The sequence below is a fragment of the Notechis scutatus genome, chromosome 2, assembly GCF_049901735.1.
Source record: "Notechis scutatus isolate UNSWTSFEM ecotype Mainland chromosome 2, rNotScu1.2, whole genome shotgun sequence".
NCBI lineage: Eukaryota > Metazoa > Chordata > Lepidosauria > Squamata > Elapidae > Notechis > Notechis scutatus.
The window spans coordinates 1802618-1823918 of record NC_142010.1 but is presented as its reverse complement, the minus strand read 5'-3'; the positions used below and the strand labels follow the sequence as shown (position 1 = coordinate 1823918).

At 38.4% G+C, this 21301-nt stretch overlaps 2 protein-coding genes across 3 annotated transcripts in view; both read right to left on the bottom strand.

Moving 5' to 3' along the window:
• LOC113426308 (uncharacterized) overlaps positions 1 to 21301 on the bottom strand; it is a 532245-nt gene that overhangs the window by 402950 nt on the left and 107994 nt on the right. The gene's annotated exons all lie outside the window — the stretch shown is intronic.
• Positions 830 to 20692, bottom strand: LOC113426304 (vomeronasal type-2 receptor 26-like). Its single transcript, XM_087958816.1, has 4 exons — positions 20271 to 20692; positions 9206 to 9497; positions 3141 to 3267; positions 830 to 1728 (listed from the first exon to the last, which is right to left on the bottom strand). Exons 1-4 carry the CDS (start codon positions 20690 to 20692, stop codon positions 830 to 832), a joined length of 1740 nt encoding a protein of 579 aa, XP_087814942.1.

Genomic DNA, 21301 nt, shown 5'->3' with positions numbered 1-21301 from the left:
AATTGTACAGTGACTGATAACCAGGGGGCTGGCTGAGGACAAGGGAAAGTTAGCTGTATCCTTTCCTCATGAAAATCCCTGATCCAGCTTTGCCTCTTCTGTATACTTTTGGCTAATTATGGGACAAGACTCTTTTTTTCCTAGTTGACCAAGTTGGGACAGTTGACTTGTATGCCACAGTAAATCAAGTTTATTGAGATTTGGCTGTTAAAGATATCTTTTATTGTTACTACAGAGCTTCATTCTTAAAATGAACTAATCATTATGTAAAAGACAGCTCTTCCTATTATCTTTAATTCAAAATATAAAGTATTGAGATTAATGTATTCACAGCAACACATATTGTATTCAAAGCAATCTAGATCATCTCCAGAAAAAAGAGGGGGGGGTTAAATAAATTGTAAAAAGATCCAGAAACAAATAACTAAATGTTATAATTGTGCAACTACAGCTATTCAAAAAACTATATGAAATAAAAAGATACCAAAACCAGATCATCATTAGCAATAGATTGTCATCTCATCTAAAAATTAGATTGAGCAAAACTGTTTTATAATTCTGAAATATGTTTCAGAAAATATATTACTATTAGTGATTATTTGTGATTCAGGAAACAAAACTATAATAAAATAAATTAATGATTTAAAAGAAAATTGTCCTCTTAATATATCACTTCCATTTGACACATATTAAAAGCTCACACTGGAGAAACAGTTGTTAAAAAAACCATAAACATGTTTTTTATTACTTCTATGCCATCTTGTTTTATATTACCAGTACATTGTTTTAAAAAATCCAAACAAAAATAAGAACAAAATCAGGAGCCCTCCTAGTTTTTCATCATCAGATGCTCCTTCACATTCATATCCGGTCTCAGGATAATGATGTAGCATTTGGGGATAAAGATGCAGCCCAATAAGCCCAGGCTGGAGGCCAGGATGGAGAAGATCTGCACAGCCACCATGTATTTCCCTTTGGTGCTCAGGTAAGTGGGGACAAAAGAGATCCAAACACTGCAGAAAACCAACATGCTGAAAGTGATCATCTTGGCTTCATTAAAGGTTGCAGGCAGCTTTCGAGCTAGGAAAGCCACCAAGAAGCAAATAGCAGCCAGAAAGCCCATGTAGCCTAGGGCAATGTAGAACATGATGACCGAACCTTCATTGCATTGCAGCAGGATCTGTCCTGGTTGGGAATATAGGTCAGAATCAGGGAATGGAGGAGAGATTCCCAGCCATAACAGACAGATGCATACCTGAACACCAGAGCAGGAGAAGATAATAGTGTTGGCCAGAGTTTTCCCCAGCCATTTTCTCATTCTGCTGCCTGGCTTTGTAGCCACAAATGCTACCACCACCATGACAGTCTTAGCCAGCAATGAAGACACGGCAATTGAGAAAACTATGCTGAAAGTGATTTGTCGAAGAAGGCAGGTCACTTTTTTAGGTCGACCAATGAATAGAAGGGAGGTCAAAAAGGAAAGCAAGAGGACAATCAAGAGTATGTAGGTGAGGTCTCGGTTATTGGCTTTGACAATGGGAGTTTCTCGGTATTTAATGAAGATTCCCAGAATAAAAGCAGTGATTATGGATAAGGTAGTGGCAAAGAGACTCAGGAGGAGACCAAGTGTTTCTTCATAGGATAGGAAAGTTATAACTTTGGGGACACAGTGATCTTGTTTCTTATTAGAATGCTGATCATCTGGACATTTTTTGCAGTGGGCTGCATCTGAAAAACACAAACAACTTAGGGCATTCTGCAATTTTGTAGTGTGATATGACTAGAAGACTAAAGAGTTATTCATTATCATAATGCCTGCTTTATGAAAAGTTTGACTGATTATTAATCACTGTAAAAATCTGATTCCCATTTTTAGGAATGCCCATACATATTTGGCTGACCAACGAATAGAAGGAAAGGCAAGAAGGAAAGCAATAGAGAGACCCTGTAAATATATATAAAATTCCAGTTGTTGGCTTTGACTATGGAACTTTCTTGGTATTTAATGAAAATGTGTAGAATAAAGCCAGTAGTTAGGGACAAAAATCAAGGTAGAAATATCCAGGATGAAATCTAAAGTTTCTTCATAAGACAAAACTTTATAGTTTTTGGATCACACTGATCTCAGTTTTCACTGGAATGATGTGTTAGAATTTGTTGCAGAAAATTACTTCCAGAAAGCACACACAGATAACTGATTCAGTAGGATTCATTAACTTCTTTATATACATATAACACATAATTAAATGTACAGTACCGATGTAGGTTCTTCCAACATGGTAGTACTTACAAGCAAAACATAAATAGGGGAGAGAAGAGTTTCAGTTTTCATTCAGAGTTGCAGACTAGACTAGACTTGTTTGCAGCTTCAGAGCTCAGAGCCCCGCCCAGGCTCCTTCCAGTCTCAGCTCCCAAACAGCCCTCATTGGCTGACTTATTTGTTATATCTATACATCGGCTGACCTTGTTATCATGTCCTATTCCAGCCAGTCCCCAATGGCTGACCTGTTGCTCTGTCTATCCCAGTTCATGAATATTCTGACATGATGGTCATCTGGACACTTTTTACAATGAGCTGCATGCAAAACACAGAAACAACTTTTTGCTCAATTAACAACTATCTTGTATTCATAAGCATCCACATGTACTGTATGTGCCCAACAATCTCACCCATATTCTAATGTTTGCCCCTCCAGTGAGGCCCAAATAATCAGCCTGTTCAAAATTCTGGATAACCTCAGGAATCTTGTAGAATACCTTCATATTTATCATGTTGAGGTCAACTTTTATATTATAATTAATTATTAATATAATTAATTAATTAACTACAATATAACTATAAGCTGCCCGGAATGACCTTTGATCATGAATTGGGCAGCATATGAAATTAATAAACAAATAACTATGTGATCTTGTCATTAAACTCATTCCAATTAACTTTGCAAGAAATAGTCATTGTTACCTTTATAAGATCTTCCTAGTTTGCATTTAGCCCCAGAAAAATCTGAGTGACTTTATTCTCCAGATTTCTCTTCACTGTGGTCCATTACAATCCATTGTTCTCTTAAAGTCTTCCATTAAGAACAGAAGTAATTGCTTAGCTGGATCTTCAAGCACTGTTTTGCTTTAGAGTAACCTACCTTCTTGCATGGAAATTGTTCCTTCTATACATTGGGAACAATCATAACAGCAGATGGGTGCTCCCTCTCTTATGAGCTTGGTGTATCCTGGGTGACAACTTTCAGTACATCTAGACAAAGGGGATGTCTAAACATGAAGGTCAAAAGCAAATTAGGAGTTATTTTTATGAATGGCAATAAATCACAGAATGGGTTTCTACCATCCTGGTATTCAGCTGGTTCTGACCGGTTCTGGCATACTGGAAGGAAAAATTTTGACTGGTTCGGAGAACCGGCAAATGCCACCTCTGGCTGGCCCCACCCGCCTGTCCCCACTCTTACCTCTCCTATATCCTGTTGTTTATTAGCTCAGCTGATTCACGTAGAGAGTGGATTGCTGTGCCTCAGCTGAGCTAAAAATCAGCACAGCAAAGTGAGCACACTGAACCAGTAGGAATTTTTTTTGAAATCCACCACTGGTTTCTACCCTTGACTAAACTAATCATATAATCTCTTAATATGATCAATGAATCTACTCACTGATGGGTTTAGCCCCTGGGATCCTTTCTGATAGCTGTTGTGGTTCACCGGCAGCAGGGGTCTATGGCAGGGGTCTCTGATAGTGAGGACTCAGACGAGGGGCCTGTGTGTGATACAGGGATGGGGCCAGAACTATTGGAGAGTGGGGTGCTGCCTTTGGAGCTTGTGGAGTCTGGCAGCAGTGATGCAGAGGACCCCGGGGAGCCTGTGCCCTGTACGCATACGTGCAGGGCCACTCGAAGGAAAGAGAAGCTGAAGCAGCAAGGGCAACTCAGGAGTAAGGCTGGAAGATGATGGCCCCTCACATAAGGGATAAAAACCAGCCCCCAGGGATTTGTTCTTTGCAGGAAGCAAAGAAGTTCTTTAGACTCAGAGTCCTCATTGAAGCCCTGCTTACTCCGGTTTGTTTTTGAAACTTCTGTCAGTGGATATTTAATCAGTAATAAGTCTTCTGTTGTTGGAAGCCTTTTGCAACCTTGAAAGTGCTTGCTTTTGCTGTCGGGCAATTAGGTTTAAATGCACTGAATTCCCAGCACTTTAAAAAGGTTTGCTTTTACACACAGTTTGTGTTTGTTTAATTTGAACAAGGCTTGGGTCAGAACAATAGCAGGATTTGGGATGGAGCAAAAAGAAGCTACATTTCAGCTCATTCATGACTGCAACAGTCTTTAACCTTCTTAATCTAAAGTGGTAAAGGACCTATACTTGGCAAATCTCCTGATTATATACACCAGTCAAGTCCGGATCACAAAAATCAATAATATGTTTCAAGGTTGCTTTCCAACTTTAGTGAAAATATTATTTTCAAAAGCTTCTTCAGAACAGAAGAAGCTCCTTGCATGAGTAACAAAACATTTTCAAAGAAAAAAAACCAAGAAAGTCAAATTGCCTTTTGGGAAAGCACCTTTGGGACAACCATGACCTGGATGACTGAGAATCTTCATAGATATTAATTTCAGACATTCATTTTCAACCTCGTACTCCTTTTCTCAAGCAACCCTAGAAATAGTTTAGTTCTAGTTCTAGTTTTAGTTCTACTTCTATATATAGATCTATAGATATAGATATAGATATAGATGGCATACATAATTAGTTAAATAATAAAACAAAAAACAAGCAATTCCAGGTACCTTGTTAAATGATATTGGCCATATAATGGCATTTTGATCAATGGAGACCTTGACTTTAGAAGAGGCCTCACTTTCTGTACTTCCAACTTTCACCCCAGAATTAGATTTATTGGGAAACACAGCCCACTGTATGATGTCAAAGCCAGCAGCTGGAGTTCCATCTTTGTCCAAGTAACCTCCATCCACAGAAAAATTTGAAAGCTGGAAGTTTTTCAGGAATGGGTGAAGCTGTAAATGTATGGAAAATCAGACCTGTAACTTATATATATATTCCACTTTGAACCTTGATCTGTTTTCTTTGTGACTATTATTATGGATTAGGATTGATCTGAATAATTCTTCTTCAACTCAGTGCTTCTGTCTGGAAAGAGACTCGGGATTTTAAGGGAAATTTTTCTCCTTTCTTCCACAAGGAAAGCAAGATCTTGTTTAGATGTGTCTTGTGTGATATTTGAATGGATCACTTTTTGTCACTGAACATTTTAGTGTCCATGAGAACTTGATCTCTCAGAAGAATAAATCTGATAGTATCAATATTTTGTCCAAGCAATGTTCTCATATAAGATGATTTTATTTTTGAGGCTATACTTTAATGTCTTTGAATCTCCACTATCTCTATCTCACACATCAAATGAAATCAGTGAAACTGACATAGTATGATGATTCTTGCTACCTGAAACTGTTGCTGATCCTATGCTCATTTCCTTGAACCAATGGGCAGAGTCCTGAGATGATGGACAAAACTTTGCATCCAAACCCACTCCATTCCTGTTCAATACTATCACTGGAGGAAGATTTTCTTTCTACCTGGTGACATGTAGAAGAAGAAGGACATCAAAGCTGGAGGAATTTACCAGCCCCTTTGCTCATTATGCTTTTAGTGGCAAAATCAAGATTGCATAAAATAGAATAACAGAGTTTGAAGGGACTTTGGAGGTCTTCTAGTCCAACCCCCTGCTAAGGTTGGAAACCCTACACCACTTCAGACAAATGGTTATCTAATCTCTTCTTAAAAACTTCCATTGTTGGAGCATTCACAACCTCTGGAACAGTGGTGGGATTCAATTTTTTTTTTACTACCAGTTCTGTGGGCGTGGCAGTGGAAGGATATTGTAGAATCTCCAGTCAGAGCTGGTGTTTGCTGGTTTTCTGAACTACTCAAAATTTCCGCTACTGGTTCTCCACAACTGGTCAGAATGTGCTGAATACCACCTTAGCTCTAGAGGCAAGTTGTTTCACTGATTAATTCTAACTGTCAGGAAATTTCTCCTTAGTTTTAGGTTGCTTCTCTTCTTGATTAGTTTCCATTGCTTCTTGTCCTATCCTCAGGTGCTTTGGAGAATAGCTTGACTCCCTCTTCTTTCTGGAAGCCCCTGAGATATTGGAACAACTGCTATCATGTCTCTCCTAATCCTTCTTTTCATCAAACTAGACATATCCAGTTCCACCAACCGTTCTTTATATGTTTTAGCCTCCAGTCCCCTGATCATCTTTGTTGCTTTTCTATGCACTCTTTCTGGAGCCTCAACATCTTTTTTACATCGTGGCAACTGAAACTGGATGCAGTATTCCAAGTGTGCCTTACGAAGGCATTATAAAATGGTATTATTAACACTTCCCATGATCTTGATTCTATCCCTCTGTTTATGCAGCCTAGTATCATTGGGAGTACATCAGGTCAGAGGTAGGCTAGGGATTATCAATGGGTGCAGCAAATTTCATGTGAAATATTTTTCTTCAAGGATGATGGAGGTAGGCCCTCTTCTTGGGTACTGCCACATTTCATTGTTTTATCAAACCAACAGAGAGGGAGACATGAAAAAAAGAAGAAGGTCTGCAGAAGTAACAGGCTTCATCGGATTGCTGGATGTGTTTGCACATCTGGCCCTACAGATCAACAGTTTACCTGTTTTGTTGGTCCCCAAAAGTCTGGAAAGATGCACTGGTTTTATATCATCTCGCTTTCTAAGGCAGGGGTCTCCAACCTTGGCAACTTTAAGACTTCTGGACTTCAACTCCCAGAATTCCTCACCCACCAAAGCAATGCTGGCTGAGGAATTCTGGGAGTTGAAGTCCAGAAGACTTAAAGTTGCCAAGGTTGGAGACCCCTGTTCTAAGGAATTCTTCAGGAGGAAAACCAAAAACTAGGTTTAGTCCAGAGCTCAAGGAGACAACTATTTTTTGGGATTGGAGACTAGAAAAGATGAAGGTTATATGATCCAGGGAATCACATTCACCCCAACAGATTGCTGCCTCATCCATCTGATGCTTATTTAATCTAAAAATGGGGGGAAATCTTCCTTTCTGTAGAGTTGCCCATCCCTGTTATCACTACACTCAACCCACACAAATGGCTCAAGATGGGAAGCTCTAGAATTTCCTCCTCTCAATATGCCTCCACATCTCATAGAACAAACACCAGAGATGGGAAAGTCTTCTTCAGAACACTTGTCCTCTCCAGCCCTGCTGACCTCCAGTGGAGCACTGGGAAATTGAAGGGGGACCATCAGTGAAAAGAAGATGAAGTCCTACCTGCCATGGCTGTATCATCTGGGGTCCAAGTTGCCTCCTCTTCTGGCCCAGTTGGGAGGTATGGGCAGCATTGAGGACCCAGGACACTGCCTGAATTGCAGTGGGAATACTATAGGCATCCTGGGACATGATTTTTGCGATAATATCAGCAGATGGAATTTCCCAGGTCTCTTTTACTGTGCATCTTTTCCAAACCTTCCTTGACAGCTCAGAGCTTGAATAGGAACATTGAAATGTTGACTGTGCTATGATCTCAAAAGCAAATAAGTCAGAAGCAGCAGGATTGTATGAGGTTCCTGTCTTTGTCTTAATTATGAATGATAAAAAAGCATTTTTGTGGCGGAGATCAACGATCCTGTATAGCAATCTCACACTAAGATCTGACAAGGCTGTTACAATCCACACTTTCCCAATGACTAATTTTTCTCTCCTGTCCATGATTCTGATTATTAACCCCAGTGTTGTTACAGTTTTCAAGTCCAATTGAGAAACAATTGCATTTACGTTACTCTTTCTCAAGTATAAAAGCAGGTCTTTTTCCTTTTCAAAATTGAGCACCGGGATGCTTTCTGTGAAGGCAACGCAAACTCCTTTCTTGAGGGCTGCAGGCACAAATGTCTTTCTGAACTTTTCCCCGTTTTCATTGTCTGGTGCAAGGAGGCAGATCCAGGTCCATTGGAAATGGAGGAGTAGCTTGACAATCACCAAGTGAGGAGGTTCTTGTCTTGGACCCAACCGGTAAGAGAAAGGAAAATGATACTTATGCTCAGAAGTGTGACTGATGATCCCATAGTTGATCTAAAATGAAATAGAAAAGCTGAGTGATTCTCTTGCTACTAGAGATAATATTCAATTGCCAGAAACATTCCAGAAAATAATACCAGCTCAAAATTTGAGGTCTTCTTGCTGGTCTTTTTCCTGCCTCTCTTGTCTCTGATCGTCATCGTAGTTTTTTCCAAGAAAATAGGTGATTAAACATAAGTTTTACCCCTTTGAAGGAGTAAAGAGAAGGGAAACAAAATTTTAACATTGTGCATTTATTCTTCCTTCATTATTTCTTTTGCAGATTGATCCTGATCATTCTTTCCAGTCCACCAGAATGCACATCTTTAATTTTGTGTAGCAATCTGTCTCTAATCTGCATTTTTTTCACCCCCTGACTTTTTAATTCACCAAGTATCCTTTTTCAAACTTCATATTTGCTTGTCTTCCCAAGCACTCTATGGTGTAATTTCTTTTGTTCTTTTCCAAGCAGCTTTCAAATTCCTTTCCCTTACATCCACGTTCCATTCCTTTTGCTATTGTTTCAAAACTGCTTCACACAAAGATGCCAAGTAGATGAAAAGAAAAATGTAAAAACATTATGAAAAGAAAATTCTTACAAGGCTTTTGACCTTTTCGATGGAATTAGCAGGGATGGCTTTATTGGCTGCTTTAATTAAAGAAAAGAACACAGCAAACTTCATTTCCTCTTTGAAACCACTTCTTGAGGTGGAAAAAAATGAAACTTTGGGTTTTGCTAATTAGATAGATTTGTTGTTATAGAAATGGCTAATATGTATTACTGGGTAAAAGTAATTGTTAGAGTTATTCTCTTATTCTACTGTGGTAAAAAGAATCAGAAGACAATGCTTTTCTTTCTTTTTACCTTTTTACCCTACACTTTTCCTCTTCCCTTCCCCCTTACTTTCCCATTATTTTCTTTTTGTTGTCGTTGTTTTTTACATTGTGATAAACTAATAAAAAAATTAAATGGCAAAAGTCTTTTTATCTTTAATATCTGACCATTGATTCTAAATTTATTCAGTGATCTCCACCAAGATCTATTTCTGGACACCTTTGGAAAAAGTTGCAAAGCGAACTTAGCTTCAATTATATCCATACCTGCGGGATCTTGTAGGTCCCCAACATAGCTGCAACATAATGAAAGAGCTCAGAATCTGTCTCTTCCAGAACAGCCAACACACTTTTTTGCCTTCCGCACCTGTAGTTTGGGACAGTCTGTTGCCCCATGGAGAGCAAATCTATCATGGCTTCATGGGTTATTCTTTCATTGAAATAATTCTCGTATATGTTGTAGCTCAGGGTGATGTTGGGTAACAGCCTCGGATTCTGATTGATTTCATGAATAGTAAAGAGGAAGGACAAGATATATGAGAATCTTACCGTGTCCATACTGCAACATAAGAGATATCAGTGGATTGTCAGAAAATACGACTTCAGCAAAAGGGTATTCAATGCCTGGAACTCACTACCTGACTCTGCTGTTACATCCTCAAACCCCCCAAACTTTAACCTCAATCTGTCTACCGTGGACCTCACTTCATTCCTAAGAGGTCTGTAAAGGGGTGTGCATAAGCACACCAGCATGCCTACCATCTCTGTCCTACTGTTCCCATTGATTCGTACTCATTTATAATGTATATACTTATACCTGTTTATACTTATATGTTTATATGTTATGTTCATACTTATACTTGTTTTCTCATACATGCTTGACAAACAAATAAATAAATAAAAATAAAAATAAAATAACAGTAGAGTCCCCTTGACATCAATGGGGCTTCTTCTCACAACCAATATTGTAAGAGGAAGAAATGTTCTTTACGTCAGGCAAAATTATCCTCACAGAAAGAAGCTTTGAGTGAGGGAGACAACATGAAAAAGAATTCCTTCAGCAAAATGAGCATATTCATATTAAGTCAAAGGAAAAATATCCAAGTAGACAGATTTCTTAGTAAATACTGTTTATCTGTGATTCAAACTAATGTTTGTATAACCAACCAACCATTCAATTAGTCCCTTTTCAGGGATAGATAGCTGGAGGAATCAACATTCCAAAGAGGCTTGCATTTGTTATTTTATTTCTTGTTTAAAGACTTAAATATTCAAACTGATTGAATATTTATAAAACAAGTCAAATGTACCAAAATGCTTTGTTGCACAATAGCGCTGCTTTATTGCTCTATAATTGTCAGCTCTAGAGCTCCAGAGGCTTTTTCTGCACATTATTCTACTTTTATGTCAAAATGCTCTTTCCTTGGTAAGAACATGCATTCAGCTCAGCAGTGTTCTCTTCCAAATTTGTTGTTTTTTACTGTTCATTTAATTTAAATAAAATTAATTTAACTAGGAAATTCAAAGATTTGCAGAGGGGGGTAGAAAAGAAGGAAGGAAGGAAGGAAGGAAGGAAGGAAGGAAGGAAGGAAGGAAGGAAGGAAGGAAGGAAGGAAGGAAGGAAGGAAGGAAGGAAGGAGAAAGAGAGATGATAGATGATAGAAAATGATAGTGAGATAATGATAAATGATAGGTGGAAAAAAATTATAGATGATTGAGATAGAATTAAATGAGATAGAGACAGAGACATAGAGGGCGGGAGAGAGGGAGGGAGATACAGAGAGAGGGGTTGGGATTGGGATTCTACCAGTTCGCACCTATTCACTAGAACCGGTTGTAAACATTCTAAGCAGTTTGGAGAACTGGTTGTTAGAAGAAATTACTGGCCTAACCCTGTAAGGAAGGCAGGAAGGAAACATTCTGGTGTTGCTTACAGAAACTGCCTCTCTCTTAACCCTTATTACATTCTTGGCAGGACTAGACTTCCTGTCTCTGGAACCTCTCTGGAGTTTTTTTCCCCTCCTTTGCTGGTACTTTGTTTGTGTGGAGGGACCATTCAAAGTTACAATGGCACTGAAAAAAGTGACTTATGACCATTTTTCACACTTACAACTGTTGCAGCATCCCGACAGTCATGAGAGGCCAGGCGAGGAGATGCGTGCCTCGATGTGAGTGATATTGAGTTGGCCACACCCAGCCAATAACATGAGCACCAAGCCACGTCCACCCAGTCACATGACCACCAAGCCATGCCCACCAACTAAGCCACGCCCACAGAACTGGTTGTTAAAAAAATTGAATCCCACCCCTGGAGTGAGAGATATTATACAGGAAAATATATCAGAGAGAGCATTGCAGGGAATGACTAGAAATCTGGGTGAGCAAGTTCATAAGTTTGTCTTTTGCCAAACACTGTTTCCACCCTGATAGTCATTTTGTGGACAGGCATGACACCACCTATTCAGCAATTATTTAATGAGAATACTGCCAAAGCTGTGTGTGTTGATGCTGGCTCTCAATAAACTGCTTAAAAGGAACCTGTAAAGTTTGGTCTTTTAAAGTCCATTGTGTGATTCCAATGCTTTGTTCCTCCTGCTAAGGATACTATTTCTCTTTCAAACCATTCCAATTAAATTAAATAAAAAGTTCTTTAATGAATTAAACAAAATTACCATGAAATTTATTTGGTCAGGAAAAAAAGCGAGAATAAAATTAAGCTCACTACAAGATAATAGATGCAGAGGTAGATTTGGTCTCTCCACCTGGGAAATGTACTATAAAGCAGCAGTCTTAACATGGATTAAAGAATGGGCCAATCTGAGAAACAAAAGAATCTTAACCCTAGAAGGGCACGGCTTAGAGGCAGGGTGGCATGTCTTCATGTAGAACCCTGGAAATAACTTTAACAGGCATGTAATTCAAAGCTCATTATTGAAAGTGTGGAAAGAGATTAAACATAAACATTTTATGCAGATTCCAGGGTGGGTATCCATCATGGAGGCATTGATCCACCCCAATGCCTTAGAAACCAGAAGAAAGATTAGATATTATGATGTCCTAAACTCCCAAGAAGGATTAAAGACAAACCAAGAACTTCGAGAACAAGGGATGAAATAGAGTGGTGGCCATATTTACAACTTAAGACAAGATATAAAAAAGATATATAAGAATTTGGAATTGAGGTAAAACCAAACCAATTAGATAAAACATTAGAGGGAACAGATGAAAAATTAATTTCTAAAACATACAATTATCTATTAGAATTTGAAATGGTGGAAGAAATAGTTAAAGGCCCAATGATTGCATGGGCAAGGAATGTAGGGCACAACATTAAGAGCATATACCAAAATAGAATATGAATATTAGTAAAAAAAAAATTGAATAAAAGATCAAACCATCTTAGCTGATTAGAAATATATGTTTTATATTTGTATTTGTATATTGATTTTGTTTGCAACAAAATGTATCTTTCACATTGTATATATTTTTCTTTTTAATTTTTAATAAAGTTTATTGTAATTTTTTTTTAAAAAAGAAAGAAAGAGCATTCCATACTTGAAAGAGGACATCGGAGAGGACAACATCAATCAGCAGAGTCATGTGTATCACAATAAATTACCTGTAAAACCTGTTGGTTGGTGGCATGTCAAAAACATATGGATGAAATAGAGTGTTGACTGTAGAGAGAATTCCACTAATCAGGTAATCTCCTGGCTTGTAGTAATTGTATTTTTCCTCTCTTACCAAATTCAAGGGACATCTGGTTTTCAGAAGCCCACAAGGAAAATGGGACATCAGTAGAAACAGAATCAGCAACACTTGACATCCCATGATAGAAGCACTTGCTATAGCTGGACACAGACAGTTTTATTGTTAATGTCAGAGCTGCCTCATTAGAGGCAATTAAAAAAAACCCTTTGTCAAAGGGCACAATGGCACTTGCTTTATCAGAAGTGAAATCCAGCACCAGATCTGAAAGGAACTACATATTTCAAATAAACAAAGTCCCTCCTTTCTCCAACCTCACCCTCCCATCTCTGCCAAAGAGGTGGTACTTATGGATCAGATTTTTCAGGTTTTGAATGTGAGCAGTTGGTAAATATTTCTCAGAAAGGCATCCTGGGGCAGAAGATGGAATCACGAACACACTAGGGGAAGAAGAATAAATTACTACACCATGACTGTGATAATTATAAGTTAACATATAAGAATCACAGCTGATTTTTAAAATTTTATCTGGGGATGCACAGCAGGAGAAGTATCTTTGTTGGACTCCTGGGCATCATTTCATTTTAAGTGTCAGGATTCTGGCAGTTACTCCAATTAAATCATGAATCTCGAGCCATACTTCCAAAACTTCAAAGAATTTATTGAGAGTTAACATGTCAGCATGACCTGGGTATAGCCAACTCTGAGACACATCATTCACTGTCACCCTTGACCCTGGTTTTCCCCCCACCCCCTGGGTGAATCATAATTCATATTCTCCAATGAGACACATCCATAGCCAAGAGTCATCAATCACGCTCCTAACTACCTCAATTCCAACTACAACTGGCCTTAAATGCAAGCTACTCAATGCACAAAGCCTTGTGAATAAAATACCTGAATTTCTCCTCTTACTAAATATGGCTAAATTCGACATCATATTTGTCTGTGAAACATGGCTCAATGCATCTCTCCCTGACTCCATTACCACAGGAAGAGACTATCATGTTTACTGATCAGATTGTGAAATCCATAGAGGAGGTGGTTGCTAACTTCTATAAAAAGTCTTACATCTAAAAAACATCCAAGTTACCCAGGAGCTTGCTATTCCTGAGACCATCATCTGTGAACTGTCCTTAAATATCACATTTTGATTCTTACTATGTTACAAACCCCCTGATTATGACATCGAACATGTAAACAAGCTAAATACACTACTAACATGGGCAGCATCCTGCCCACACGCGTTTATCTTTCTTGGTGACTTCAATTTACCTCATATTAACTGGACCCTAAACGAATGTAAAACTGAACCCATACATGCAAACTTCTACAATGCTGTAACAAATCTGGGACTGGAACAACTAATAAACAATACTAGACTTAACAACTGCCTCGATCTCATCTTCTGCAATAGTTTGAATTCAATTTATGGAATACAAATTAAAGAACCCTTTTCCAACAGTGACCACAATGAGATTGACTTTTGTCTCAACATACGTCCACACAAAAATCATCACAATGATGGAATTCCCAATTATAACATCAAAAAAGGCAACTATGATCTTATAGACAACGATCTCTCATCATTTGATTGGCAATCTCTATTCACTGGATACCATTACAACATATTTTTACTTTAAGTCAAAAGAGTCATCAAACTTTATGTACCAATAACAACTCCCAAAACCAGAAAAAACAGATGACCCATAACAATAAGGAGGCTTCAATCCAAAAAGAAATCACTTTGGCAAAAAAACAAATCTGCTCACATTGCCAACTTCAAAAGCCAATACAAACATTTATGCCACCAGATAAAGACTGAATGCACCAATTATCACATTAAACAAGAGGAAAACCTTCTACGCACCAATTCCACCCGCGTTTTCTACAATTTTGTAAACAACAAACTAAAAGACCTTGAGTCCATCCCACCCCTGAAAGGACCTAATGGTAAAGACTGCAATGACGACACCATCAAAGCCAACCTCTTTAACACATTCTTTGGCTCAGTATTTGTAAGCAGCAATGGATCATGCTCAGTATTTCCTAATTGAATCACAGACTACAATGATCTAATACATATTGATTTTACAGAAGACAATGTTGAAAAAGCACTATGCAATCTAAAACCATCTCTATCTATTGGACCGGACGGAATATGTGCCTACTTCTTAAAAAAGCTATCCACTGCCATAGCAGAACCTCTAAGCATAATCTTTGAAAAATCTTTCAGGACCAGCCCCTTGCCAAAACTATAGTCACAAGCCAGGGTCATCCCCATCTTCAAAAAAGGAGACCCCAGCCTAGTTGAAAATTACAGACCAATCTCCTTATGCTGTGTCACCTGTAAAATCATGGAATCAATTATTAACCAATCTGTCATCCTCCACTTAGAGACAAACAACCTACTCTCTAATAAACAATTGGGTTTCAGAAAAAAACTATCCTGCAATCTGCAACTCTTACACTGCAAAAACATATGGACTACACAGCTCGATCAGGGCAAAGCAATAGACACAATCTACATAGACTTCTGTAATGCCTTTGATTCAGTGGTACATGACAAACTACTACTAAAACTAAAATCTTATGGTATTTCTGGACACCTGCATAACTGGATAGAAGCATTCCTGTCAAACAGACAACAAATGGTCAAAATTGGGAGTTTCCTATCCAATTCTGTACCTATCAACAGTGGTGTCCCCCAAGGCAGTGTTCTAGGACCAACTCTCTTCATACTCTACAAAAATGACCTCTGTAATCATATTAAGAGCAACTGTGTTCTCTTCGCTGATGATGTAAAGCTATTCAACACCACAGACAATACTGCTACCCTTCAAAAAGACCTTGACTATGTATCAGAATGGTCAATCAAATGGCAACTTCAAATCTCAACAAATAAATCTTACATATATGTCTTACATATTGGCAAAAAAAATCAGAAAATAAAATACAAGCTGAATAGTCAAGACCTTGTCAATGATCCAAACTCTGTCAAGGACCTTGGAGTACTCATCTCTAGTGATCTAAATGATAGAGCCCACTGTAACTACATAGCCAAAAAGGCATTAAGAGTTGTTACCTAACTGTAGTATATAAAATCATACATTGCAATGTCCTACCTGTCAATGAATACTTCAGCTTCAACCATAACAATATAAAAACACACAATAGATACAAACTCAAGGTTAACCACACCAAACTTGATTGCAGGAAATACGACTTCAGCAACATAGTGGTCAATGTCTGGAAATACTCTACCTGACTCTGTGGTTTCTTCCCCAAACCCCAAAAACTTTAACCTTAGACTGTCTACTATTGACCTCACCCCTTTCCTAAGAGGCCTGTAGGGGGCGTGCATAAGTGCACCAATGTGCCTACCGTCCCTGTCCTATTGTTTCTTTTTATTTTTCTTATATGTATCCATTTCATGACTTCATAACTATGTTTATACTTATATCTGTTATCTTGTAAGCGATTGACATATCAAATAAATCAAATAAAAAATAAATAAATGTCCTCCAGTTAGATTTTTGTGTGGCAGAAACTTCAGTCACCTAATTACTATCTCTGAAAAACTATGTATGGAATGCACTTTCGATTTCCAAGTTGCTGTACTGCTCTTTCAAACCCCTTTCCCTCTCCCTTCCTGTTGGCAACTCTAAAATGACCATAGAAATATTTTATGACTTGACATTAAGGATCAATTAGGCAAGAATCACGAAAGTTTTATCCAAAACCCCCACCCCCAAAAAAAAAAAAAAAAAAAAAAAAAAAAAAAAAAAAAAAAAAAAAAAAAAAAAAAGAAAAAAAAAAAAAAAAAAAAAAAAAAAAAAAAAAAAAAAAAAAAAAAAAAAAAAAAAAAAAAAAAAAACCCCAAAAAAAAAAAAAAAAAAAAAAAAAAAAAAAAAAAAAAAAAAAAAAACAAAAAAAAAAAAAAAAAAAAACACAAAAAAAACCCCCAACAAAAAAACAAAAAAAAAAAAACCCAAACCACAACCCAAAAAAAAAAAAAAAAAAAAAACCCCAAAAAAAAACCCCCCCCCCAAACCCCCCCCCCCCCCCCCCCCCCCCCCCCCCCCCCCCCCCCCCCCCCCCCCCCCCCCCCCAAACCCCCCCCCCCCCCCCCCAAAACCCAACCCTTTACTCAATAAACTTATTTTTGAGATACCAAAGTTTATACTATAGCAATAAAACTGAGCAGTTTTAAAAAGAGAACATAAGAATTCCTCTCCCTTTCCTCCATCTTGGTATGGTTGAGATCAGTGGTGGGATTCAAAAAAATTTACTACCGGTTCTGTGGGCATGGTGTAGTATGGCGGGAGTGGTAGGGGAAGGATACCATAAAATCTCCATTCCCACCCCACTCCAGAGGGAAGGTTTCTGCAAAATCCCCATTCCATCCCCACCCCACTAACTTGCTTTCCAGCTCTGTTCTCCTGTGCAAGGTGACAAAAGAAGACCTTGCCGATCAGCTGGGACTCGGGAGGCAGAGAATAGGTGGGGGTGGAGCCAATCAGAGGTAATATTTGCCAGTTCTCTGAACTACTCAAAATTTCTCCTACTGGTTCTCTAGAACTGGTCAGAACCTGCTGAATACCCACCTCTGGCTGAGTCTCCTCCCTATATTCAGATCAAATGCAGCAGAATAGTACCTCAGTACTCAATTGCTTTGAAATTCATAGGATTTGGTATTCAACAAATTTTGACAAGGAAATTTTGTCCAATACTTGTCATTTGTTTGGCAGTCATCCTGCAAGCCAGAACTTTTAGGTGTCCATTGCCTCATGATTCACTACCCTTTCCCACTGAAACAAAGGATGATATGTTAGTCATGCAGTAGCTCTTGCCCCATTCACTTCCCCTTGCAGTCTTACCTTAGCTTCTAAGGTCATTTTGTGTATTTTTGTGTGATTTTCCCCTTATCTTTAGAGCTAAGGTGAATTTTTTATTTTATTTAATCTAAGTATATATTAACTTTTGGGTTTATTTTTCATGTAAAGTAATGACATACAACCCTATCTATTTACATATTGTCTTAAAAATGTGCATTGTCTTTGGTTTGGAATCATATTACATTTATTTACCTTATATCTTATGGGAAAATTTTGTTTCGCTCTCATCAGCTTTGGTACTCATTGCACCTCTCAGAGCCAATTAATGATGAATATCAAGGTACCATTGTATCTCCAAGAGAAGATGGTTAACTTTCCTGATTACAATTGTCTTGGTGGCTATCTAGGCTGTGAATAGAATAGAATAGAACAGAACAGAACAGAACAGAACAGAACAGAACAGAACAGAACAGAATAGAATAGAATAGAATAGAATAGAATGGAATGGAATGGAATGGAATGGAATGGAATGGAATGGAATGGAAAGGAATAGGAATAGGAATAGGAATAGGAATGGAATGGAATAGAAAGGAATAGGAATAGGAATAGGAATAGGAATAGGAATAGGAATAGGAATGGAATGGGAATAGGAATAGGAATTGGAGTGGAATGGAATGGAATAGAATAGAATAGAATAGAATAGAATAGAATAGAATAGAATAGAATAGAATAGAATAGAATAGAATAGAATAGAATTGGAAGGGACCTTGGAGGTCTTCTAGTCCAACCTCCTGCTCAGGCAGGAAACCCTATACCATTTCATACAAATGGTTGTCCAATCTCTTCTTAAAAACTTCCAGTAATCGGAGCATTCACAACTTCTGGAGGCAAGTTCTCCCACTGGTTAATTGTTTTAAACTGTCAGGAAATTTCTCCTTAGTTCTAGGTTGCTTCTCTCCTTGGTTAGTTTCCACCCATTGCTTCTTGTCCTGCCCTCAGGTGCTTTGGAGAATAACTTGACTCCCTCTTCTTTGTTGGAGCCCCTGAGATATTGGAACACTGCTATCATGTCACCTTCTTTTCATCATACTAGACATACCCAGTTCCTGCAACCGTTTTTTATGTTTTAGCTTCCAGTCCCCTAAACATCTTTGTTGCTCTTCTGTGCACTCTTTCTAGAGTCTCAACATCTTTTTTAAATCGTGGTGACCAAAACTCGATGCAGTATTCCAAGTGTGGCCATACCAAGGCATTATAAATTATAAAGATTGTGCATAAGTCCACAATCATTGTTCTGTATTTTGTAGAGTGGTGGATTTGTAAGCTGTACAGATGCAGATAGATAAACTCAACAGGATGTCCATAACAAAGTATATTTATTGATTCATCAGGTATCCTCATAACTCACATTTGTGATGAAGTTCTTCTTTAATGACCAATCATTTGTATATCTGTCTTGTAGGTAAAAAGATGATTATCTTCTATCCTTTTTGTCTCATCTCGTGGCGATAGAGGTAGAACAGTTACCATGAGTCCGTGAGTTCAGCCAAGAGTGAGGAAAACTCCTCCTACCCATCGAGGGTCAATTTAGTGACCAATCAGGATTACAGATGTGGTCACGTGATATGGACTACATTTCCCAGGATATCTTAACTACATTTACCATAATACATTCCCTTAAGGGGACAGCTCACAACTGCTACCTAACTATCCAAATCCCATTAACTCTAAACTATCTGGACAGTACACTCCCCACCTGGAATTGTAAATTCCACTATTAAAAGAAGAAGAAAAATTAAGGATAAACTAAGATAAGCAGTAGACAGTAACACTAACTGAATAGCAGATAACTATATAACTAAGATAAGCAGTTAGCTATATAACTAAGAAAAACAGTAAACATTAATAAAGCATCAAACAAAGCAAAGCATGCAAAGCTTGAGGTTCAATCTTCAAGTTCAGCCTCTTGGTGCAAGTCTTCTGGTCACCTCTGGTGGCCTTTTAGGGTGTACAGGTGCTCTTGGTGGCAAAGGTGAAAGTCTGGTGGTCGCTTCTGGTGGCCTTTTAGGATTGGAACAGGACTCTTGCTTCCACAGTGTCAAAGGGCGTTGGGAAGCTGTTGGAAAGGATGTTGTGGAGGCATATGCCCATGTAGAGCATCTTAGTGGGTGTCTGGTGGTTGCTGTCAGCTGTTTAGGGTGTCCTAGCGAAAGTGTACTGATCACTGGGGGCCTTCTAGTCTGGAACAGCATTCTTGTTTTTGATGGTGCTAAAGGGCATTGGAAGGCTGTTGGAATGGATGGTGCTAAGGCATTTGCCTGGGTTGGAGCCTGCATCCAATTGACACTGACAATTCCTATGATCCCCCATCCTAGTAGAGATATGATGGCCACTGGGCCGTCTACAGTGCCACCGACTGACTCAGAGAAGAGAAAGATGCGTGGGGCATTATTTCCCAGCAAGAGTAGGATCTCAGCCTCTGGATCTAGAGCGAGGAAGTGATGAGCCAGGTGCTGTAGGTGAGGCATGCTACTTATGATCTCAGGTATTGCGATCTGAATGTGTCGTTCGGTACCCCATCGCATTCAAACACAGGTGGTAGTGGGAACCGGGAACTTCCATCCAATGACTCCAAGCAGAGTTCAGTAGCTCTCCTCCCCGCTGTGCTTCTTGGTCCATGGCACGTTGATACAGTGAAGTGAAGTTCATCCTGTTGTACCTCAAAGAGGTCGAAGAATGCGGGTCTGGCCAGGGTGCAGGTGCTTTGAGTGTCTATCCGCATGTACATTTTCATGGCATCTTCAGGGAATCCTTCAGGATACACTTTGGCTAAGATGGGAAGATACAAATGAGGGCATGGTGCATCGGCGCACTGTGCTGTGCAGTTGACACTCAACCTCAGTTTTGGTTGCAGTTTGGCAGTCTGCCAAGGAGCCCTGTATGCTTCTGTGTTACATTGAGGCTCCTTGTCCGAAAGAGGGTTATGAGATATCTGCAGTGGTGACTCGGAGTCTGGATGCAGCGTGGTCAGGTGCTGGTCACTATTGCATAAGTTACATTGCACCTTGGTTGTGCAGTACTTGGACGGGTGTTTGCATTCGCAATACTTGTAGCAGTATTGGTACTCCCTTAGCAACTGTTTTCGTTGGGTCAGTGATTTTGCTGCAAACCCAGTGCACCTGTTCAGCGAGTGATGAGTGTGGTGCATAGGACAAAACTGTATTCTCCTTGTATGTGGAGATCTAAATTGGGTTGTATCTTGATGAGTCAGCTGCCGAACTCTTTTTTTTAAAAAAAAAATTTATTGGTTTTTAAGACAAACATAGACAAACAAAACATAAAAACATCAAGCCATCTTCCATATATATACATACAGCGTGTCCATTGGTTTACAAATTGTTTTTTGCTTCCATTTCGTAGTCTTCAATTACAATTACATTGTATATATTCTCATATTTTCAATCAAATATTAAAAACATTAATATCATTATTAATCAATCATTTGACTATACTTTTATTCATTCATGTTTTATGAAGTAGTCCATATTTTACTTAATTTGTTTCATGACAGTTCATATTATCATCTCTTTATATATTTATTATTTTCTAAGAATCTACATATTTCATTACCATGTTTTATTGTCTAACCATTGATAGAATAGATCCCAAATATTATAAAATTGTTTATCTTCTTGTTCTCTGATTTTAAATGTCAATCTACTCATTTCAGCACATTCCATTATTTTCTTAATAACTTCCTCCTGTGTTGGTATTTTCTCATTTTTCCAGTTTTTGGCAAATACAATCCTAGCCGCTG